This window comes from Clarias gariepinus, chromosome 12 (assembly GCF_024256425.1).
Source record: "Clarias gariepinus isolate MV-2021 ecotype Netherlands chromosome 12, CGAR_prim_01v2, whole genome shotgun sequence".
In the NCBI taxonomy this organism is placed as follows: Eukaryota; Metazoa; Chordata; class Actinopteri; order Siluriformes; family Clariidae; genus Clarias; species Clarias gariepinus.
The window spans coordinates 5,914,301-5,935,733 of NC_071111.1; the positions used below are offsets into that span (position 1 = coordinate 5,914,301).

Genomic DNA, 21,433 nt, shown 5'->3' on the forward strand with positions numbered 1-21,433 from the left:
GACGCACCACGTTGTGACGTAGGGTGGGGGTGTCACGTGGCTCGGCTTCCTGGAGCGAGTGAGCCGTGCGGCGGTTAAAGGACATAAAGTGTGTGTGTGTGTGTGTGTGTGTGTGTGTTTTATCAGTAACTACAGGGAGAAGGAGAGACAGATCCTGAGACTCAGCGCACTGATACATCACTACAGGTGAGAGGAGGAGGAGGAGGTGGAGGTGATGATGATGTTGTTGTTGTTGTTGTTGTTGTTGTTGTTGTTGTTATTGTTGTTTTTATGATTATATTAATGATTATATTAAAGTGTTAGGACATTAGACCATATGCTGGGATTTGGTGTGAGTTCCCCACTCATGTGTTTCTCCTTCCTGAGTCAAGAGAGAAACAGAATGACTGCAGAATGTGGTGTGATGTGACATCTGAGTTCCTGTTGAATGTCTTCCTCTCTCTCCCTCTTTCTCTCCCTCTTTCTTTCTGTCTTTCTCTCTTCTTTAATAGAAGATGAACATCCAGTAATAATCACGGCTTTAATTCTTCTTTTTCTTTTAATGAACTTTTCACACCGAAAGGTCGTTACTCGGGTTTTGGATCGACCTAAAGGGTACGACTGTCTCATCCGGGACAGATTTATTCGTTTGTCTTCTCATCGTCTACACCACTTTATCCTGTATACAGGAGACTTGGGGCACGATGCGGGGTACACCCTGGACAAGGTGCCAATCCATTATACACACACACACCAGGCGATTTGTGAATGCCAATTAATCTAACCTGCATGTCTTTAGACTGTGGGAGGAAACCAGAGAACCCGGAGGAAACCCACTAAGCTCATGCAAACTCCATACACACAAACCCTGAGGTGGGAGTCGAACCCAGACCCTGAGGGTGTTGTGAGGCGACAGTGCTAACCACTAAGCCACCATGCCACCAGTTTGCTCTCTTTACAGATGGATTTACATTTCTAATTTCCTGCTAAGTGGAAACTGAAAAGGAGACGCATGTTTATTTATTTATGATCGTTATACTAAACAGTTCATGCTGAAGAGAAATCTATATGATGAAGTGGAGCTACTATATAGTGTTTTGTTCCTGTCATAGCTAATAGCCTGTAATAGCATACTTTTTCTCCAGTTACATTTATAGTGCCACCTCAGCAGACGAACACCCCGCCTCACGAATATTCACCTTAAGAACTGAAATTCTGCAAGAAATGTACCGCGGCATATAAAGCATTTTCCGCATATAAGTGCTATAGCTGGTCGTGCATCCGTCATCCAAAACTTGTTCATGTCAGTGGAAAGTTTTTTTTTTTGCATTTTGCATTTTGTGCAAGATTTAGTAAAGACATAGCAACATGGATCTCAAGAATGTTATCAAGAAGAAAAGGGAGTCACTTTCAGTTGGGTTTTTAAAGCAGCCGGTGCCAAGAGGAGTCATAAATTAAGAGTTAAATGAGGTATAACGTCTGTTTATTTTATATTTTACTTCATCTACATGTCTTTTCTAAACATTTTGATTATTTTATTATGCAAAAATATTATTATCATGTTGGAAATTGATAATGTTTTTAATATTTTTGGGGGCTGAAACAGATCATCTGCATTAACATTATTTCCTATGGAACAATACGTTTCGCAGTATAAAATTTTGCAGTAAAAACTCGTCAGATTGTAACAAATTACATTTGTATGCAAAGGTAACGCTGTATATCTTTAATGTCACGTTAGTTTAATAAACACGTTAGTTCCTGTTGCAAATGACTTTATAGCAGCCATAAACAGGTGTTTTCTCACCAACCTCGCTTTTTTTCCTCCTTCTTAACAAGACCAAAAGTTTTAATACAAAGCTTCTTCTCCTCCGACTCCTCCTCTATATTAAATAAATTAATTTCCTGCAGTTCTACAATATTAGGACATTTTTATGATGTACTGTATGATACTGTATAGACGTGTACAGGATCTTTAGGTTTGCTCACAAAGTGCAGAGAAAAGTTCAGAGAGTCAGATGATCTCTTCAGAACATGAAGTGTTCCTTTTTGTTTCTTAATGCTTTAACTAAAAGAAATGAAGTAAAACAATAAAGGTGGGAAAAAACAGGACAAAAATAGATCTTCTGATTGTGACGGTGACTGGTGCGTTGTGATCGCATGAGTTTCCTCTCGTTGCCAAGTTCATATTTCATATTATCCAGTCCTAATGATAACCTTTTTAAACACTGATAAACACTCCATCTGCTACTGCTTTAAAAAAAGAGATGGAGACAAATATCTGAATAGATCACATGACCATTTAACTCCTCTTATTATTTGCTTTTCCTTTATTCTGTATTTACATCATATCAGTATTTACATAACTTTTCTATTATTTTAAACATCATGCTTTTAGGCAATGCATCATTTTACCTGCTTGTATTTTAAAAGTATATTTTCATTTATTTTTACTGCTGTTATTTATTATTTATTGCAATTGTATTGTTTATTGTATTTTATTTTGTTTGTAATTATTAGCGATACGTTTGTAAAATGTTTTAAGTCTATTAACGTATACATATTCTGTATATATTATGTATTACTACGTTTTTTTCCAACTTTCTTGGAATTTTTATATATCTATATATATCTGTTTTTTTGTTTTTTTTTGTTTTTTTGTTTTTTTTTATACATTATCTTGTCAGATTTCCAGAAAAGGGGAATATTCTGTTCTTCTGCACACGCTGGATCGTTATTCGGCTCGTTATTTGGCTCGTCTTTGTACTTCATACTTGCACACTCCGTGTTTTGGCGGTATGGTGATAAATGCCAGTGAAGAGTAAACTATTCAGAACTTTTTAATCTAAATTAACATTTAAATAACAAGTGGTTAACGTTTAAAAGTGTTTAAACAAGTTACACGTCTTAAAGCTACATATTTAACTAGTTATTGCAAACACAAATCCTTCCGCGTCTGGTGCAGCTAACTAGCCGCGACTGGTGGAGCTGAAGACTGACAGTTAGTGTAATTAACAGGAGTGAAAGTAGTTTTAAAAGGTGAGGGGAATAAACCATGGCGGGGTTGGACAGTCTTGTAAATCTCTGTATATTTCCACTTATTCCACTTTAGAATATTAGCTCTGTTAACTTTCAGGTTATGAGGTTAAAGCCAGAATAGTTTTAAATAGAAAGCTAGTGCACTACAGTGCCTTGTTTCACACACCAAGTAGCTCTCTTGATCAGGGGTTAGAGAAGGATTTGGGATAGAAGCTAGTTAACGTTGTAGCTCAGCTTATGCGTAAATAAAACACCACATAGACGACTTTAAAACAACTATCAGAAATGACGTAACGTTATCTGGTGTGTGTTGTTGCTGAATGTGCTCCTGTGACTGGTTGTGAATGTGGGTTTTGTCAGGCAGCTGTTCTCTCCTCAGTACTGCGGACCGTACAGACCTACTCTAACTGACAGTTAGTGTAATTAACGATCGTATGAGTCCCGGTCCTGTTACCGTCTATTATCGCCACCCATGGAGTGGCTCTCGTCCAATCAGATTACGCCTGTCTTATCATGTTTTCCATTTAAACAGGAAGTGGAGAGAGAGCTGCGGGGTGATCAGTGTCATGCCCCTTCTGCGTTGTTATGGACCATGAAAGCGACGATGCTGAGACCTCCTTCGCGCTGGTGTACCGACTCGAGAGACCTGTGTTCAACGAGGAGCACATCCACACCCAGCTGCATAAGAAAGAACGGACGCACAAGCCTGTTCGACAGAGAGTAGCCGAGCACTGCCGGTAAATTATCCACAGTCAGAGTTAAAATCAACCACGCGGGATAATTACTGTTCCCTAAATACTGTATGTGTCCTTGTTAAGGTGTACTGTAATTACTTTTAAACATCAGCTTGTTTAATTGCATCAATACTGCAGTTCTGTAATTACAATGGAAAGTATGTCATGGTTTAACCTGATCTTAAGCTGAAAATTAAACACTTTTATCTCTTTCTTTCTCTCTCTCTCTCTCACACACACACACACGTACACACATCCTGTGGTTTTCTTCCCCCTCAGCTGTTCACCTAAAAAAGCCAAATCTGCCATCTTCAGCTTCCTCCCCATCCTGTCATGGCTGCCGTCCTATCCGGTGAAGGACTATCTGTTTGGGGACGTGGTCTCGGGTCTCAGCACGGGAGTCATGCAGCTGCCCCAAGGTCGGATCTTAGGACGCGCGTCTCATTAACATGTTTAGAACCTCAACTCTGATCTTTATCTGAGAGTGGTTTATGGAGTACACAAATACACACATCTCTCGTAGCTGCAGGAAGTAATTGCTGTATGTGAAGATGATCTCGATACTGTAATCTCACTCTCAGAAAAATCTCTACTGTTATCTCTTGTGCGACGTAGATATGTAAAGCTGTGTTTAGAAAACGGGGACAAGGAGAGGACGGGAAATCCTTGGGTTTCGTACTCTTTTCCATGAAAGTGTAGTCGCTATAGAATAGCTCTCTCTCTCTCTCTCTCTCTCTCTCTCTCTCTCTCTCTCTCTCTCGCTCTCTCTCTCCTGCCCCTCTCTCACTGGAAGTGTAAATTTTAGCAAAAAATAGTATTCTTTTTAAACAGACTTCTAAATCTTCATAGTTTCCAAGTTCAAAGGGGCTTAGGTTTACATGAAGTAGCTATTATAGGAGTTACTCCAAGTTTTGCGAAATCATCTCCGTCATTTTTACGAACTGCGCCGCAGTTTAATCCAGTTTAATTTGTATCTTGTATTTTATTTATTTGAGAAGTTAAAGTTTAGAAGAGAGGAAGAAGTTTGGGGGAGGACACATTTTGGGGACAGAACGAATTTTGGTGGACAGGACAAAGTTTTGGGAGGGACACAGTTTGGAGGCAGAACGAAATTTAGGGGAGGTCGGAGTGTGATGGGCGGGATGAAGTTCTGGAGATACAAGTTTAGGAGACAACAATGTTTACGCTCTCCCCAACTCCCTGTCAATCACAGATGAATATGATGTCATGTGCATGTATGCTTATCCCTAGCATGTCTTGTACTGTGCTGATCTCTTGCCCCCACCCCTCCCCCCAGGTCTTGCGTACGCGATGCTTGCTGCGGTTCCTCCAGTCTACGGCCTGTATTCATCATTCTTTCCTGTTCTTCTCTACACCTTCTTCGGCACGTCCAGACACATCTCCATAGGTGAGCTCCTCTTCCTCTCCCTCTCTCTCCCTCTACCTCTCTCTTTCTCCACAGCTCACATACTGATGTACAAGGGAAAACTCAGGAGTGTAAACCTCTCTCTCTACAGCTGCAGTTACTCATCATTTAGACTCCATGTTAATCAACGAATTACACTTTTATAAAAACACTTTTTTTTACACTTAAAAAAAAAAGTCTATTGAAATAAGTGACTCCACACCTCCTGACCAATGAGAATCCAGAACTCGGCAGAGTTGCGCTTAAGCGTGGACACATCTGGATAAAACGAGTGTAGTGTGAACACACACAATATATATATTTTTGAAAGATAGATATGAACAACCTCAGATGAACTTAAGTTTATTTCGTCTTTTACACATTCTCACAGCTGGATCAGTGAGTGTGTGCAAGCTTTCCAGCCACGTGTTTGTTTGTGTGTGTGTGTGTGTGTGTGTGTTATTATGCTGAGTGTTACCATGGAGCTGAGGCTAAAGGGCTAAAAAGCTCTCTCCGCAGGACCCAAAACTTAACTCGACAGGAAGATAAACACGACCTGCCCTGTTCTGGACTCCCGCGGAGATAAAGTCTTCAGTATCTGACGATCAGCACGGCGGTGAGCGCGAGGAGCGACCGAGTGTGCTTTTAGGGCTTTAGATCAGTTCTTGAGATATGGCTTTAAAGAAAGACTGCGTTCTGTTCTCTCCAGACTCACTTGCTCGTGATCTCATGAAGATAAGAATAGAAGACTTTACAGGACAACTTTTCACTGAGACACACACACACACACACACAGGTAGGATCATCAGACACAATCCAGGTGTGTCTCAGCATCATCCAGGTGTCTTGTGCTGCCCGAACGATCCGAGGGAGCCAACTCTGTGTGACCTTTTGTTCAGTCATGATTTAAATCAAATGCAAGTTTTTACATTTTTATTATTTTATTGTACGTTTTTTTTTTTTTTTTCCTTTTTTCCCCTCTGGTTATCAGGCTCTTTATCCACGCATCCATCCAGGATGTTTTTTTCAGCACCATTTGTCAAAAACATTGATTCTATAGATTTATTTATTTTAATAAATAAATCTATTTGAATTATATATTTTTTTCAAAGTGGATCCACTAAGGTCAAGGTCACAACAAGGTCAAATGCCTAAAATATTTCCCTTAATACCTTCCTTCCTGTGAGAAAAATACATTACTAATACTTTCACGCAAACAGATGAATAACAGGAAAGAGTGCACTTGTGAAACAGGAGGTTCGTGCTGTTGGTGTTGAGTTCCAGCAGAAATAACTGTACGTCCTCACACTTATACACGAGCTTAGGATCACTTGCATATGTCTGTTGTTTTAGTTTAGGGATTAATTAGACGGTTGTTAATGAATTTTGTGAAACATTACACGTTTACACGAATCCATTTGTACTAATAAGTTCTCGTTTCCATAGTAACGGCTCATTCACAGCAGATGCAACACATGAATTTTGTTTGTTTAGGTTACGGATGGAGAGAGTTGGTCCAATATTCAGTTGAAGGAGTCTCCAGTGTCGCTGATTTAGGAGCGTCTGAGCTAAAACTATAACATTTCCCACCTAAAGCACCATGTCTTGTTTTTTGTTTTTTTTTAATAAACAGAAGCAGCCAGTAAATAGTAGTGGGATAAGCGGATTAAACACCCCAGAGTGGAGAGAGGAGGAGGAGGTGTGATTTAGAGGAACAGTACGTCATCATACCAGTGATTTGGTTAATACTGAACATGTGGCCAGTGGCACAAATAATGGAAATAGAGGAAGAGACGCGCTCTTAGTAACGTGCGCTCTGCAGGAAATGTCTCTGACAGACTCCACCCTAGTGTTCACTAAAGATATTTATCACGATGACTCGGCAGATTCTCTTGTACACGCCGCTGATGTATTTATTGTCATTAGTCACAACCAGTCAGGTTGTGTGTCGCCTGCCTGTGAGACGAAGGCCACACACACACACAGTAAGACATGGGTCGCTATACGTCGTCACGCAGGGCGTCCTCCTCGCGCTTTTACTTGGTCTGAATCATTCATGGGGATTTGACCAAACCCCCGCAGAACATTAATGATGAAGTGTTGACGTGCACTGGCTATTTCACCTCATTTAATAAGTGCGAATTTTGGTTTCATTATTAAGACAAGCAGGTTTCTTTTTTTTTTTTTTTAATTATACAAATTAAGAAAGGAAACCTCAGTGCTAGTGAGGGAATGTTTGATTATCTGGCAACCAAGAACTTGTGAACTACTGTACTGTACACAAGCCTTAGACAACCTGTTTTGTAGTAAAAGTTTTACAGTACAATCTGCACAATAACAATCACTCCAACACACACACACTGTTGCATACTTTTTCATACACTTGTGGAATTTGCACACTACTTTACCGTTTACAGTGTAACATTTAATATTCTCATATTTTAATATTTTCCTTTTTTTTAATTCTATGTAAAATGTATATTTTTTTATATCAATTTTTTAATACCTTTGTTTATTATATACATATTATGTATATGTTTATTTTATTCAATTTTATCTTTATTAGTAGTTTTTTCGTGGCATTCATTAGGGCACAGCAAAGAAAGTTCTTATGCAGCTAGAACGAAAACATTTCAGATTTTCAAACATCAGTAGCCAGGAGATTATTTATGCGCCAGAAATGACGGCAGCAAATTCTAGAAAAAAACGTACTGTAGTTTTCGTTAATTATTGTTTTCTGGGCTTTGTAGTGTTTTTGTGTCCTTTGTTTCAAAGGCGTTCTCGCTCTTCAGCATTTCTTTGCGTGTGTCAAAACTTTCCCTCGGTATTCTGTACATACGGGTGACTTTAACTATCTCACTGACTCACTCACAGAAAATCACACCAGGAAATGTGTGTGTGTGTGTGTGTACTATGATTATGATCACTCTTTGCGTAAGTCTTGACGTAATCCAGTCTCAGGTGACATAATACACACAATAAAAAAAATTAAACCAACTCAAAGATTACAGAAAAGTTACAGAAAAACTTTGGAGCTTCTGCTTCACATTGTTGATCAGTTCCGCGTAACAGGACGCCCCCTGGTGTTCTATTTGTTTATGACCCTCTGTACTGCGCGCAGCTAACTGTTATTGTTGTTGTTGTTGTCGTCCCACAGGCACGTTCGCGGTGATCAGCCTGATGATCGGCAGCGTGGCGGTGAGAGAGGCGCCGGACTCCATGTTTCCTCTGAACGGGACAAACGGGACGGGGCTGATCGACGTGGCCGCTCGAGACGCCAGGAGAGTGCAGGTGGCGGCGACCGTCACCGCGCTCATGGGACTGTTCCAGGTGCTTTTACACGTAGTGTAGTGGGACAGTGTGATCAGTACTAATGAGAACCTCAGCACTGCAGTGTTCAGATAAGGAGCACATGATGATGGAGGGAGTCTTTAAAAGGAGCAAAGGCACAGAAAACTCAAACAGTGTTTAATGTTTATGATGTCCAGAGTCGAGTGCAAAAATCTGTACACCCTATATATAAATTTAAGAAGATGTTTAAGTTTAACTCTTTCTTTTGCTCTCTATATCATCTGTCTCTGTTAATCTCTCCCTTTCTCTCTTTTGATTTTCTTAATCTATCTTTCTCCACCACTTTTTCTTTCTTTCTTTGTCTTTGTGGTATTCTTTCTATCTGCCTTATTCAATCTCTCTCTCTTTCTCTGTATTCCCCTTCCTCGCTTTCTTTCTCTCTTTCTTTTTGTCTTTGTCTCTTCCTATTTCTAATCTTCTTTCTCCCTCCTTCTATTCACACTCTCTTCCTCTTTCTCTCTCTCTTGCTTTCCCGCCTTTTATTAATGCATTTATTTATTTCTAAATAACAAAAATATCTGTCTGTCTATTTGTGTATCCAAGTGGGTTTTGAAAAAATGCTGCTTAGGTGAAGACATGGTTAAAATAAAGGTCAGAAGTGAAAAACTCACTTTCTCTCTGCTTCTCTATTTCCCCCACATCCATCTCTCTCTCTCTCTCTCTCTCTCTCTCTCTTCTCTCTCTCTCTCTCTCTCTCTGTCTCTGTGAGCAGCTGATGCTGGGCCTGCTGAGGTTCGGTTTCGTGGCGATCTACCTGACCGAGCCGCTGGTGCGAGGCTTCACCACCGCCGCTTCGGTGCACGTGTTCGTCTCTCAGCTGAAATACCTTTTCGGGGTTAAAACCCAGCGCTACAGTGGGCCGTTATCTGTGATCCACGTGAGTGAACATCTCAAAGTACACACGACCTTTTACCGTGTTATGACCCGCACTCGCTGAAACGCGTCTCGCTGCTGAGTGTGATCCTCTCTCTGTTGGTTTTGGGTTTGTTTTTTTGTCTTTTTTCCCAGTGAATAACATTTGCCTTTTGTAAGCACATGAGCACAAGGTCACGGTTAAACCTGATAACTGCGTCATTCAAACACACACACACACACACACACACACACACACACACGATCACTGAATAATCGCTGAACTTTTTAAGTTTTTTTTTTTTTATCCTTTTCTTTATATACAGTGTCCACAATTACAAAGTAAAAGCAGGTATTTGGATTGTTGTGCTACTTTATAAAACAAAAAATAAAGACTAGAATTTTCCATTTCCTTAATGACCATTTTGTTAGGACACTTATAACTCAGGAGCTCTGGCGTGTCCTCCTCCCATCAGTGGTCCTTGCCTGGAGTCCAGCTGTTCTTCATTGAAATCGTTGGACGTCATTAGCAAAGACACACACACCTGTCTATAACATCTCACATTAGATGGTCAGACAAGTAACCAAGAGCGTAAAGGTCAGTATAAGTGAGATCCCGAGTTCCCCTTGTTGGAGATGGACGACATCCATCACTGCAGCACTCAGGCCACCGTACAGCAGCCAGACAGAACTCATTCCTCAGCAAAAGTCACATGACCGATCGTCTGAGATCAGGAAATCAAGCACCTTATGAAAGTGAAGTTCATTAAATCCACCCCACAAAAGAAATGCCTAATAAATAACGTCTCCAAGCATCAGAAAATATAAAAACTGATCATCCAACAATTGTTGAAATCCTAGCCAAGTTATAATTTTTAGAATTAAATCTTTATCATTATTATTATTTATTTACATTTTTTTTTACCTGAATTTCTTTTTAATTTAGTCGTTTTCAATTCCTCCCAGTCACTAGGCGGCTCGCACATTAAGGAAAAATAACAAACTACATGAAATAAATCCTGATGTGGAAACAAAACACATATTGTTGGGATCAATTCATTTATACAAGACACTCAAAACCGACACACATTTTTACTATCAAGAGAAAGTTCACCATCATGTAAAACCCTTCTGTCCCTCAAACGTATATTATTTAACTGTAATTCTTTTACCGCTGTAAGGAACCTGTTTTATTCTTTTAACACTTAAAAAAAAGTTTTTAAACAAGTGAATTAAAAGTTCCAAAAGCTTTTATAAAAAAACATCTCAAACATCTTAACTAGTTTTAATATCAAATAGCAAAAACTGACTCTCGCCATGAACAGAAGTAGAAGCTGGCATGGCTTTTTAAAAAAAAAAAAAAAAAAAAAAAAAAAAACTCCTCCACAGTGCTCAGGATCTCAGGCTGGGATGACGGTGTTTATTTCAGCAGGACAACAACCCGAAGCATAACACCAAGAAAACCCAGGAGTGGCTTTAGAACAACTCTGCCCAAGTCCTGGAGCGGCCCGGCCGATGGATTCTGAACCCGAACGCCATGGAGCATCTCTAGAGAGTTTTGAGACTGTGTGAACACCGACCCTGCATGTGTAACCCGGTCGGGCCCAAATGATAATGCCAAGAAGAACGGAAGAAACCTCCAAAAGAAGGGTGTACTGAGTGTGTATCATCGTTCACAAGCAGACTGGAGGCCGACCCTGCTGCCAAAGGAGCTTTAACCAAGACCTCACTTGTATATCAAGTTACAATTTATTTTAAAATTTTGCTTGTCTTACTAAAGTGCTCGCAGACCAAGTCACTCACAATCCAAGGTTTCACTGTACTTACCAAAAAACTCCCAGCACCTGTTTTTTTGAGTGTTTTGCATAGAATGATGAGAAAGAAAGAGAATTTGAATTCATTTTTCGAAAGAAAAAAGTGTCATTATGTGTCTCAGAGGAAACAAGACGATCGAGGGGTGATAAGGTCATGACGAACAAAAAAGGGGAAAATTGTTGGAAAGTGTTTAAAACCTTAAAGCATTTTGTCCCACAATTACTCCAGAGTGGGCCGATTTATTTATTTATTTATTTATTTTTAAGCAGCATACAATCCTTCAGTATTCTATGTAAGCACATTTTTTTACGAACGTCTTCTCATGTGTCTGCAGAGTTTCATGGCGGTGTGTAAAGAGATCACCAGCACTAACATCAGCGCGCTCGTCGTGGGACTGGTGTGTATCGTCTTCCTCTACGGTGTGAAGGACATCAACGAGCGGTTTAAAAAGAAGCTGCCCATCCCCATTCCCGGAGAGATCATCGTGGTAATGTTGTGTTTATGAATCTAGCCTTGTATACGCGCGCACATGTGTGTACGTCTACGCGAAGGTCCTCACACGACGCATGCGTTTCCAGGTGATCGTCTCGACGGGGGTTTCCTACGGCATGTCTCTTTCTGAGAGGTACCAGACGGACATCGTAGGAGAGATCCCGAGAGGGTGAGTCTCGGTGCCGCCGTCCACGATGGAACGCGTACGCACGCTTTTAACCACAAGGTTTCTGCTTTTTTAGGCTCCAAGCGCCATGCGTGCAAGACTTCAGTCTCTTCCCCAACCTGATCGCGGATGCCGTCGCTCTGGCCGTGGTCGGGTTCTCCATCGGGATCTCCCTGGCCAAGATATTCGCTCTGAAATACGGATACAGCGTGGATGGAAACCAGGTGACGCCTCACTTCCTGTGTCACGCCGAGCCTCAAGCGTAACCTTAAACTGACATATAGTATAAACTATCCCACTCGATGCGTTTTTGACATGTTTAAACATCATCTGACCATTGCATGTTCGTGAAGAAAAAGTATTGGGGCCGGGTTGGTTGACACAGTTCCTTAAGCAACTGTATTATTTAATAAGAGAGCTTTTACTTAATTAAACATGTACAGTAATATATTGTCTCCTTCCTTCTCTGAGTCGTAGAGCTCTAAACCGTCTGCGATTTATTACTGCTTTTTTATTACAGATGAATGTTCTTGCCAACATCACGTTTATTTAAAGATCCGATCCTGGGTTTGGGTTTATCGTCACACCAGGCTGTAAAGTGCTGATTAAAATGGACTTCCTGTTTGTTTTGTTTGTTTTTTTATTCATAGGAATGGTTGGGTGTGATATTAACTTTTTCCTTAACCATATGATGATTGATTTATGGCGGTAACTGAAACAGCAGTGATGTGATGTGATTGATAAGGTTGTGATTTGTGACTACAGGAGCTGATTGCGCTCGGGTTGTGTAACTTCGTCGGCTCCTTTTTCCACACCTTCGCCGTCACCAGCTCGATGTCTCGCAGTTTGGTGCAGGAGAGCACGGGTGGAAAGACTCAGGTAACACACACACACACACACACACACACACTTAACCTATTGTTACATAGGTTAAACCTTTGTTTGTTTAAATGTTTGTTTGTTTGTTTTTTTCCTTTACTTTATGTGAACAATACAATAATCCGTCCCTGGGGCGAGTTCTTAAGGTGAAATTTCGTGTTGTGAAACACGCTGTCCCATAGGAAATAATGTAAATCCAGATAAACTGTTCCAGCCACACTAGAATATTACCAATATTTTCAATTTCCAACACTATAATCATATTTTGTATAAAAAACAATCAAGACATTTAGAAAAGACAAGTAAATGAAGTAAAACATGAAATAAGTAGACATTAAACCTCACTTAACCTTCATTTATGATTCCTCTTGGGACCTGAAAGTGAAACTTCGGCTCCCTTTTCTTCTTGCTGACATTCTTGGATCCCATGGTGCTTCATCTTCACTAAATCATGCACAAAAGGAGAAAAATATATGTAAACTCGCTTCACTTGGCTTTCTACTTGGCTCGGCTCGGCTCGGCTCGGCTCGTCTCGTCCTCTCGTATACCGAAACCAAGTTTTTGCAAAGTTTCCGTTCTAAAGGAGAAAATTTTTATAGCTTGTATGCCGAGGTACTGATGTGTTTAAATAATATAACATGATATTCAGATTAAATGCCTGGAGTCCGAGAGACTGTGCTGCTTTGAGTGGGAGGGGCTTGTCCCCTGTCTCCCCTGTCAATCACAGACGTCTGTAGATGGTGTATGAGGAACAGGGCAGAGAGCTGCTTTGTGTGACGCAGCATGACTGTGTCATGGCTTTATGTGTCTCAGAGGAAACAAGACGATCGATGGGTGATTAGATCATGACGAGGAAATCGAAAGAAAAAAGGGGAAAGATTTTTGGAAATTGTAAAATAGATGTGTGTATGCGTTGTTTATCCCCATTTGTAGCAGATTTAAATGTTTAAATGTGCTAACTGGTAGCAAGGAAGTTTAGTGTGTGTGTGCGTGTGTGTCGGGGTATAGAGTTAATCACTGTTTTTTGATGGATGATTTCCTGCCCGACATTGTTCAAGGTGTGTGTGTGTGTGTGTGTGTGTGTGTGTCCTGGGCACGACATAATTACAGTAGCTTAATTTCTGTTGTGATAAGTGTAAGATAAGCTCACTTATTGTAAGTCATAAATGTAAGATAAGAATTTTCTTAACTGGAGTTAACAGAGTGTGTGTGTGTGTGTGTGTGTGTGTGTGTAGATTGCAGGATTGCTGGCCTCCTTACTCGTCCTTTTGGTGATTTTGGCAATCGGGTTTGTGTTCCAGCCTTTACCACAGGTACACTTTTATTCATATTTATACATGTCTCTCTGTCTCTCTCTCACTTTATCTGTCTCACTTTCTCTATCTGTATCTCATTGTCTCACCCTCTCTCCCTCTCACTCTCTCTCTCTCTCTCTCTCTCTATATATATATATATATGTATATACATATATGTATGTCTGTCTTTCTCTCTGTCTCACTTTCTTTGTGTCTCTGTCTCACTCTCTCTCACTTTGTTTCTCTATCTCCTTGTCTCACTCTCTCTTTTTCTCTCTCACTCTCTCTCTCTGTCTCACTTTCTCTATCTCTATCTCTCTCTCTCTCTCTCTATATATATATATATATATATATATATATATATATATATATATATGTCTTACTCTGTCTGTCTCTTTTTCTGTCTCCCTCTCTGTTCTAGTAGACTTGTTTGTATTGTTAACGTTTAAGTCACATGGTCTCTCTCTCTATCTCTCTCTCTCTCGTCAGACGGTGTTAGCTGCCATCATCATGGTCAACCTGCTCGGCATGTTCAAACAGTTCCGAGACATCCCCGCTTTATGGAGAACCAGCAAGATCGAACTGGTGAGTTTTTAAGCTTCAGAGCATCATATTGGAATTAGAGTCAGAAAACACACCAGGGTCTGCTGTGTAATTCACAAGCCGTGTGTGTTTCTCATCATCTCCTCCCAAGGCGATTTGGGTGGTGGCCTTCGTGGCGGCCGTCCTCCTGGGGTTAGATTACGGACTCCTGGTGGCTGTTACATTCGCGATACTGACCGTCATCTACAGGACACAGAGGTGAAGAAGACCAGTTTATACATAAGAATAAAAAAAAACAGTCTGTGTGCTTGGATTGTTCACTGAATCATTTGAATTATTCATACTTTTTTTTTTTTTACTATTTACGAATCATTTGAATGAATCATAAATCACATTACCATCCAAAGTCTTCCTAAGAATGTGCTCTTATAATTTACACAATCATTTAAATTAATTTGAAGTTATTTACCATTCAAAGCCTGCGAGCATGAAAAATTATTTTGAGTAAATCATTAAACATTTGAGTCCTTCAAGGTGCTTACACTTAAATTAGTCAGGAAATCTGTTTAACTACCACAAACCTGTGATCGTGAACGATCAGTTAAATATTTTGAAGTGAATCAGGAATCATTTCTTCATCTAAAGTCTTTCTAAAGTGTTCGGATGATTCACTGAATCACTATCCTGGTTCTAATGATTCATAGAATCATTTGAGTAAATCTGAATGAGTAATAGACCTCAGGTGATTTATTTTGTTTTCATTTGTAAAGTTTAAATGTTTAGTTGAATCATTTAAATGAATCACGAATTATCATAACCTTTAAAATCTTGTACAGTATTTAAAAAAAAAGTGCTCAGATGATTCACTGAATCACTAACTCATTTCTAATGATCCATTTATCTGATCCGCTCACTGAATCACCTGAGGTCTTAAATGATGAGTAAAATAAGTTAAATGAATCCTAAATAATTTTAACACCCAAAGTCTTTCTATCAATTCGTTCAAGTAAATCATTGAATCACTAGCTGAGTTCTAATGATTCACTGAATTCATTGATCGAATCAGGATAATTTTAACAAGTTGTACTTTGTAACTGTAAGTAATAATAATAATAATAATTATTATTATTATTATTATGTTTTAAACTTAAACTTTATACGTTGTACTTACATTTAGCAATTCAATTTGATTTGTTTTATTTTATACCTTAAATTAAATATATTAATATCTCACCATGCATGGCTGATAAATTTTTTTTTATTATCATTATTATTTTTTACACTGTGCTGTTGTTCTCCGGTGACTTGACCCTGATGTTTTCCAGTTCATGAGGTTTTGTTCTGTAATATGAGATTTTCACAATATTTTGCTTAAATATGATCCTGATTTTGTTTTCCAGCCCTAAGAGTGTTATTCTCGGGCAGATCTCCAACACTGGACTTTACTACGACACTGAGGAATATGAAGAGGTAGAACATCTTCAGGACTGAAGTCGAGTTTCGATTTAATCTGCATTGTAAATATCATTCGTCTCATCATTATCTCTCTCTCTCTCTCTCCAGGCTACAGAATGTTCAGGGATTAAGATTTTTCACTCCAATTCTTCAATCTACTTTGCGAACAGCGACCAGTACGTGAGCGCTCTCAAAGAAAAAGTAAGAAGATACTCGAGGGAAATTCACAAAAAATACTAAGCGTAGTAGCAGAACACTAACAGCATGACTTGTTTACATGTAATGGAAAAACATGAAGTGTATAAAACTTTAATTCCCCTCCAGCTTCTCTTTCATCTCTCTCTCAGAGAACACTCAGAGTTCCTCCTCTCACCATTACACAGCTCTGACTGAACTGAACACTCCTCACACACGCGTTAAATAAACATCTCCTTACGGAAAACTTCACTATTTCATTACCTGATCTCGTCAAACAGTACGAACTATTGAAATCGGATCAAAGTGAAACGTGTTGTTTATCTGAATCGTGTCTCTGATACAGACGGGAGTAAATCCTGCACAGATTCTGGCCGAGAGAAAATCCCAGCAGAAGCGCGAGAAGAAGAACAGAGAGAAGAAAGACTCGCGGCACGGCTCTGAGCAGAAGAAGACCGCGGTGGTTAAACAGGTACACTGGGGGTATAGGGCGTTCTCACACACACACACACACACACACACATCAATACTACTCTATAGTAATACACATCATTACAGTGGAGTACCTTTTATTTTACTTCTGCTCCATTCTACTCTACTCGTCTTTTACTACACAGTAAAAGTCGTTGGCAACAATAAATTCCACACAGTAAACTGTGTATTTTATTTTAGACCACCTACAAACGTCATGACGTTTACTTTATCCTGGTAAAAAAAAAAAAAAGTGCTCTAGCTGAGTTTCCAAAAGTTACAGATATTTTTTGTTATTTTTCAATTCTTATTGTTAATATTGTATTTAGGATTTTTTCTTTTTCTGGCATACCAGGCTTTTTAGGGCCCTAACATGCTCAAAAAGTTATAAAAATTAGCACACAGGTTGGAATCTGCTGCCATTAGTACACCTGAGAGTCTGGGCCCCGGCCATGGATTTTGCTGAATAGCTCATATGCACTTGCACGTAAACATGCAAAACGCATCTAATGGAATTTGATATACTTCTCCTTGGGGATTTATACAATCACCACCAAACTGGGCCGATGTGATCTAAAGACATTGAGGATGCAAAATTGCGAAGGGATTTTTGATATTTCAAACGGGTCAGCCCTGGCGAGGACTTAAACTTATGCCAAAAATTGGCTAATAACTCCTGGAGTGACATCACATTGGGTGACACCATACTGTCATGCTTTTTGGACGTTTTGACATGCTCAAAAAGTACACACATTGTGTGGTGCATCCAGGCGACGATTGCACTGGTGCTTGGGCCTGCTCATTGTTGCTTTGGAAATATATACTGTATATTCTATAAATGTAATATTTTTTTATATATAAAATTTTATATATAAAATGTTTTCATATAAAAAAAATAAGAATTGTTTTTTGCAACACTTGCAAGTGTGTGTGTGTGTTGTTCCTGTTAGGATGTGGAAGGCGTGAGTCATGAAGTGATAGACGAAGTCCAGACGCACGTTGGCTCGCAGGTTAACGGGCAGATCGGTGAGACGGAGTCGGGCTCTGAGGACGATCGCTTCCTCCAGCCGCTGTGTCCCGTCCACTCCATCATCCTCGACTTCTGTTCCGTCAACTTCATGGACTCTGTAGGAGCCAAAGCTATCAAATCTGTAAGCGCACACCTTTTATTTCTACATAAATGTGGAATCGTCTGCATTCTGCATTGTGATCGATCCACAGGAAGTGTTGATGATTTTTTTTTTTGACCGGGATAAATCGATTCAGTTGCAGTTTATGGTGGTAAAATGTTGCTGGTCCTCTGTAATATAAACGTAAACGGAAAACAGGAACAAACTCGTTCAAAAGCATTTAGATGTTACCCTTAAATGGGTAAAAAAATGGTGCAACAATTTCTTTAACGAACAGAAATGTAGAATAATTGCTGAGTCATCGTTGTTCAAGCAAAATGAGCGTCGTTATGGAAAAATAATCAGGGTTGGTAACAGTAATTGTTGCTTTGTCACACCGCTCTGTTGTTATTTTCCTGTATCAGTGTGACGCAGAGTGTTTTCTTCCTCGTGTAAACTGAAGACTGTGTGCGTGTGTGTGTGTGTGTGTGTGTGACTTTATTTCAGGTCATTAAGGAGTTTGGAGCCATTAATGTGAAAGTCGTGCTCGCCGGATGCAGCCGTAAGTGTAGAAATATTTTAAAATGCACTTGAAATTATTTAAAAGATGAATAAAGAAAAATCCTTTATACACTCTGATCGTGTGTGTGTGTGTCGGACAGGAAGTCTCCTCTCCGATCTCAGGACTCTGCAGTTCTTCAGCGGCCCCGTGACCCTGGACATCATCTTTCCCACCGTCCACGATGCCGTACTGCACTGCCAGCACACGGGGGCGCCCTCCTCCAGCCTCGCCAGCCTGTGAGCGCACAGGAAACAGGAAGTGCTCTTCTGAAGAGTGTGTGGGGAAAAGTCATTTAGAAGCAAAAAAATATAAAAAAAAAAAAAAACAGGAGCTCGGTGTCAGGTACCTGGAACACATCCTGCCTTTAAACACTTTACGTGTCTGTGTGAGTTAAACACGTTCTCTGTGAACAAATGCGCGCGCACACACAGCTGTGGAATCATATTCATATCTCAGTAGCAATCTGTCGTATGCTGGGTTTTTTATCTACTGAACACACTCTTTGTGTTTGTTTTTCAAAAATTTCACTCAGCAAAGTTTTCCTCAGTCCCCTGTGTGTAACTCGACGGTAGAAGCTTTAAATAAAGAAGCTGTTTGTCTGACGTTTAAATTAAAAGGAACATCGTTACAGTGTGACTAAACAGAAAATAGATATAATTTATTTATTTTTTTGGTGACATTTTATTTAAATCAGTTAAATTAAAAACATTTAATTTATTTATTAAAATGTGACCAAATCATATAAACTAGAATGACTGAAATTTAAATTAATACTATAAAATGTAGATGGATAAATAAAAAATGACAACTAAAAAAACGCCTAACAGGAAAAAAAAAAAATTGACTTCAATAACTAGAATAAAAAATTATAATAAATTATGATTGTAACTGACATCAGACGCCTCTTGCCCAAGTCGGTGAAAAAATTAGAGAGTAAATATAGAGAGCGTATCTATATTATAGAATATTAATTCATATATAATAATCACTGAGAATAACAGAGTTACTCTAGAGCTGAGCCAGGCTCGTAAGCTAGCTTAGCTAACGTTAGGAACACTGATGAGCATCGCTATGGTTACGCCCTGACTTGTTCGCGGTTTGTTTAAAACCCTAAAAATATGCGTTACCGACGTTTGAAGAAAAAAATAAGGAAATTTCCCAAGCTGTTACAGTGTTAGAGTCTTTAATCGAAATGCTGAGAAAGATCAAATATCGTATTTAAGATGCTTGAGAGTGTTAGAGTTTTATTTTTACTGGGTTTGTTGTTTGTTTTCTAATTCAGCGAACAGAATCTGAATGTGTGTGTGTGTGTATATATAAACTTAATACAGTGGAACTTTGGATTGCGAGCATAATTTTTTCCAGAAGCGTGCTATATCAAAACACTTGTATATCAAAGTGAATTTCAACGTTAGAAATAATGAAAAATCTGATTATTTGTTCCACAACCCAAAAATGTTCATATAAAAATAATTAATACAAAATATAAAGTAAAAATAAAACAAATTAACCGGCACTTTACCTTTTAAAAGAATCGTAACTGGAGAGAGACGAGAGAAGGAGGAGGAGCAGGAGGGGCTACTGTGTAGGACGACTTTCCTTCTCTCTCTCTCACACACACACACACACACTAACGGAATCACTGCTTTTATGTCAGCTCACTGGATTCTTCTACTTTTTGCTGGACTTTAACAAGCTCCTTTCTGATGTCACTTGCTTTTACTTGCTTTTACGTCACACGCGGAAATGTGACGTTAAATTGTCGTTAAACAGATTCCTCTCTCACACTGCCACAGGCTTTTTTTTTACCCTTTTCTTCTTCACACGGGTTAAACTCTTAAAAAATTTTTTGCTCAGGTTGCAAAACGCGGTTGCCAAATCCACGGTTCCACTGTATATAAAAAACATAATTTAAGAATTTCTGTAAAAACATAATAAAAATCGTAGCAGGTCTCAGTCTTGGTCAAATACAACTTCAGACCAACAACAATATAACTTTTTTTTTTTCCATCGTGCCATTATTTATTTATTTAACACAAATGAAGCCAAATAAAAAACAATACCGAGCAATACTAAGTGCCCCCCATGTTCCAATAGCGTGTAGATCCATCTTCAGCAGCAGAAACTTGAAGGAATCGTTTCCTGTACTGTACAGTATGTTCTGTATTTATTATGTCTCTCACGTCAGTTTCTTTACAACATTGCTTCACTTCATTAAGGTTTTCAGCCGTTCGCTCATGCACAGTTCAGTTGGGTTGAGGTCTGGACTTCTCGCTCATCGTCTTTACCGCTTTATACAGGCGGGATACACCCTGGACGGGATGCTAATCCAGCACAGGGCGCTCACACACACTCACGCAGTCATTCACACACTCTGGGCAGTTTGGGAACACCAATTCATTAATCTGCATGTCTTTGTACTGTTGGAGGAGACCAGAGTACCCTGGGGGAACCGCAAACTCCACGCACACAGACCCCGAGGAGGGAATCACACCGGGACACCAGAGGTGTGAGGCGACAGTATTAACCACTCGACCATTCCAAAACCTTTATTCTTTTATGTTTCAGCCATTCTGATGTAGATGGGTTGGTGTTCGTCACATCATTTTACTGTTGTACGACCCAATGTCGACCACGTTTTGGCTGTCCAACAGATGCCCTCTCGTTTGCCTCCAAAATACTCTGGTATCCCGTGGCTGCAAAAAACAAAGCACTGACCCCCTCCCCCGTCGTGCCTGAACGCTGGTTATGAGGTGTTTCTGCTGAAATGCTGTTTGGTTTTCCCCAAACTTGGTGCTGGACATTAAGGCCAAACACCTCCACTTTAGTCGTATCTGTCCAAACTGCATGGCTTTGTGAACCTCAGTCCTGCTTCAGTGGATTGTTTTTGTTGTTGTATTTCTCTATGCATTGCACGGTGTTACCTCTGGGTACGCTCACTCCTGGGACAATTGGTTACTGTCTTGAACGTGTGAATAACCTTTCTTTCTGAACTGTTTGGAAATGGTTTTATAACGTTCCTCTTAGACCATCGGTTGTGTCTTTTACACTTGGCTCTGTTTAGTGATGTTACTGTGACACAGAAGCTCCG

At 39.6% G+C, this 21,433-nt stretch overlaps 1 protein-coding gene across 1 annotated transcript; it reads left to right on the top strand.

Moving 5' to 3' along the window:
• Positions 1 to 96: 96 nt before the first annotated feature.
• Positions 97 to 18,714, top strand: slc26a5 (solute carrier family 26 member 5). Its single transcript, XM_053508353.1, has 19 exons — positions 97 to 186; positions 3,551 to 3,755; positions 4,032 to 4,171; positions 5,050 to 5,160; positions 8,315 to 8,487; positions 9,221 to 9,385; positions 11,510 to 11,662; positions 11,754 to 11,836; positions 11,910 to 12,057; positions 12,599 to 12,712; positions 13,948 to 14,025; positions 14,497 to 14,592; positions 14,702 to 14,808; positions 15,951 to 16,020; positions 16,114 to 16,206; positions 16,547 to 16,672; positions 17,622 to 17,822; positions 18,288 to 18,342; positions 18,443 to 18,714. The coding sequence occupies exons 2-19, from the start codon at positions 3,604 to 3,606 to the stop codon at positions 18,580 to 18,582; spliced, it is 2,205 nt and encodes a 734-aa protein (XP_053364328.1). The 5' UTR covers positions 97 to 186; positions 3,551 to 3,603; the 3' UTR covers positions 18,583 to 18,714.
• Positions 18,715 to 21,433: the final 2,719 nt, after the last annotated feature.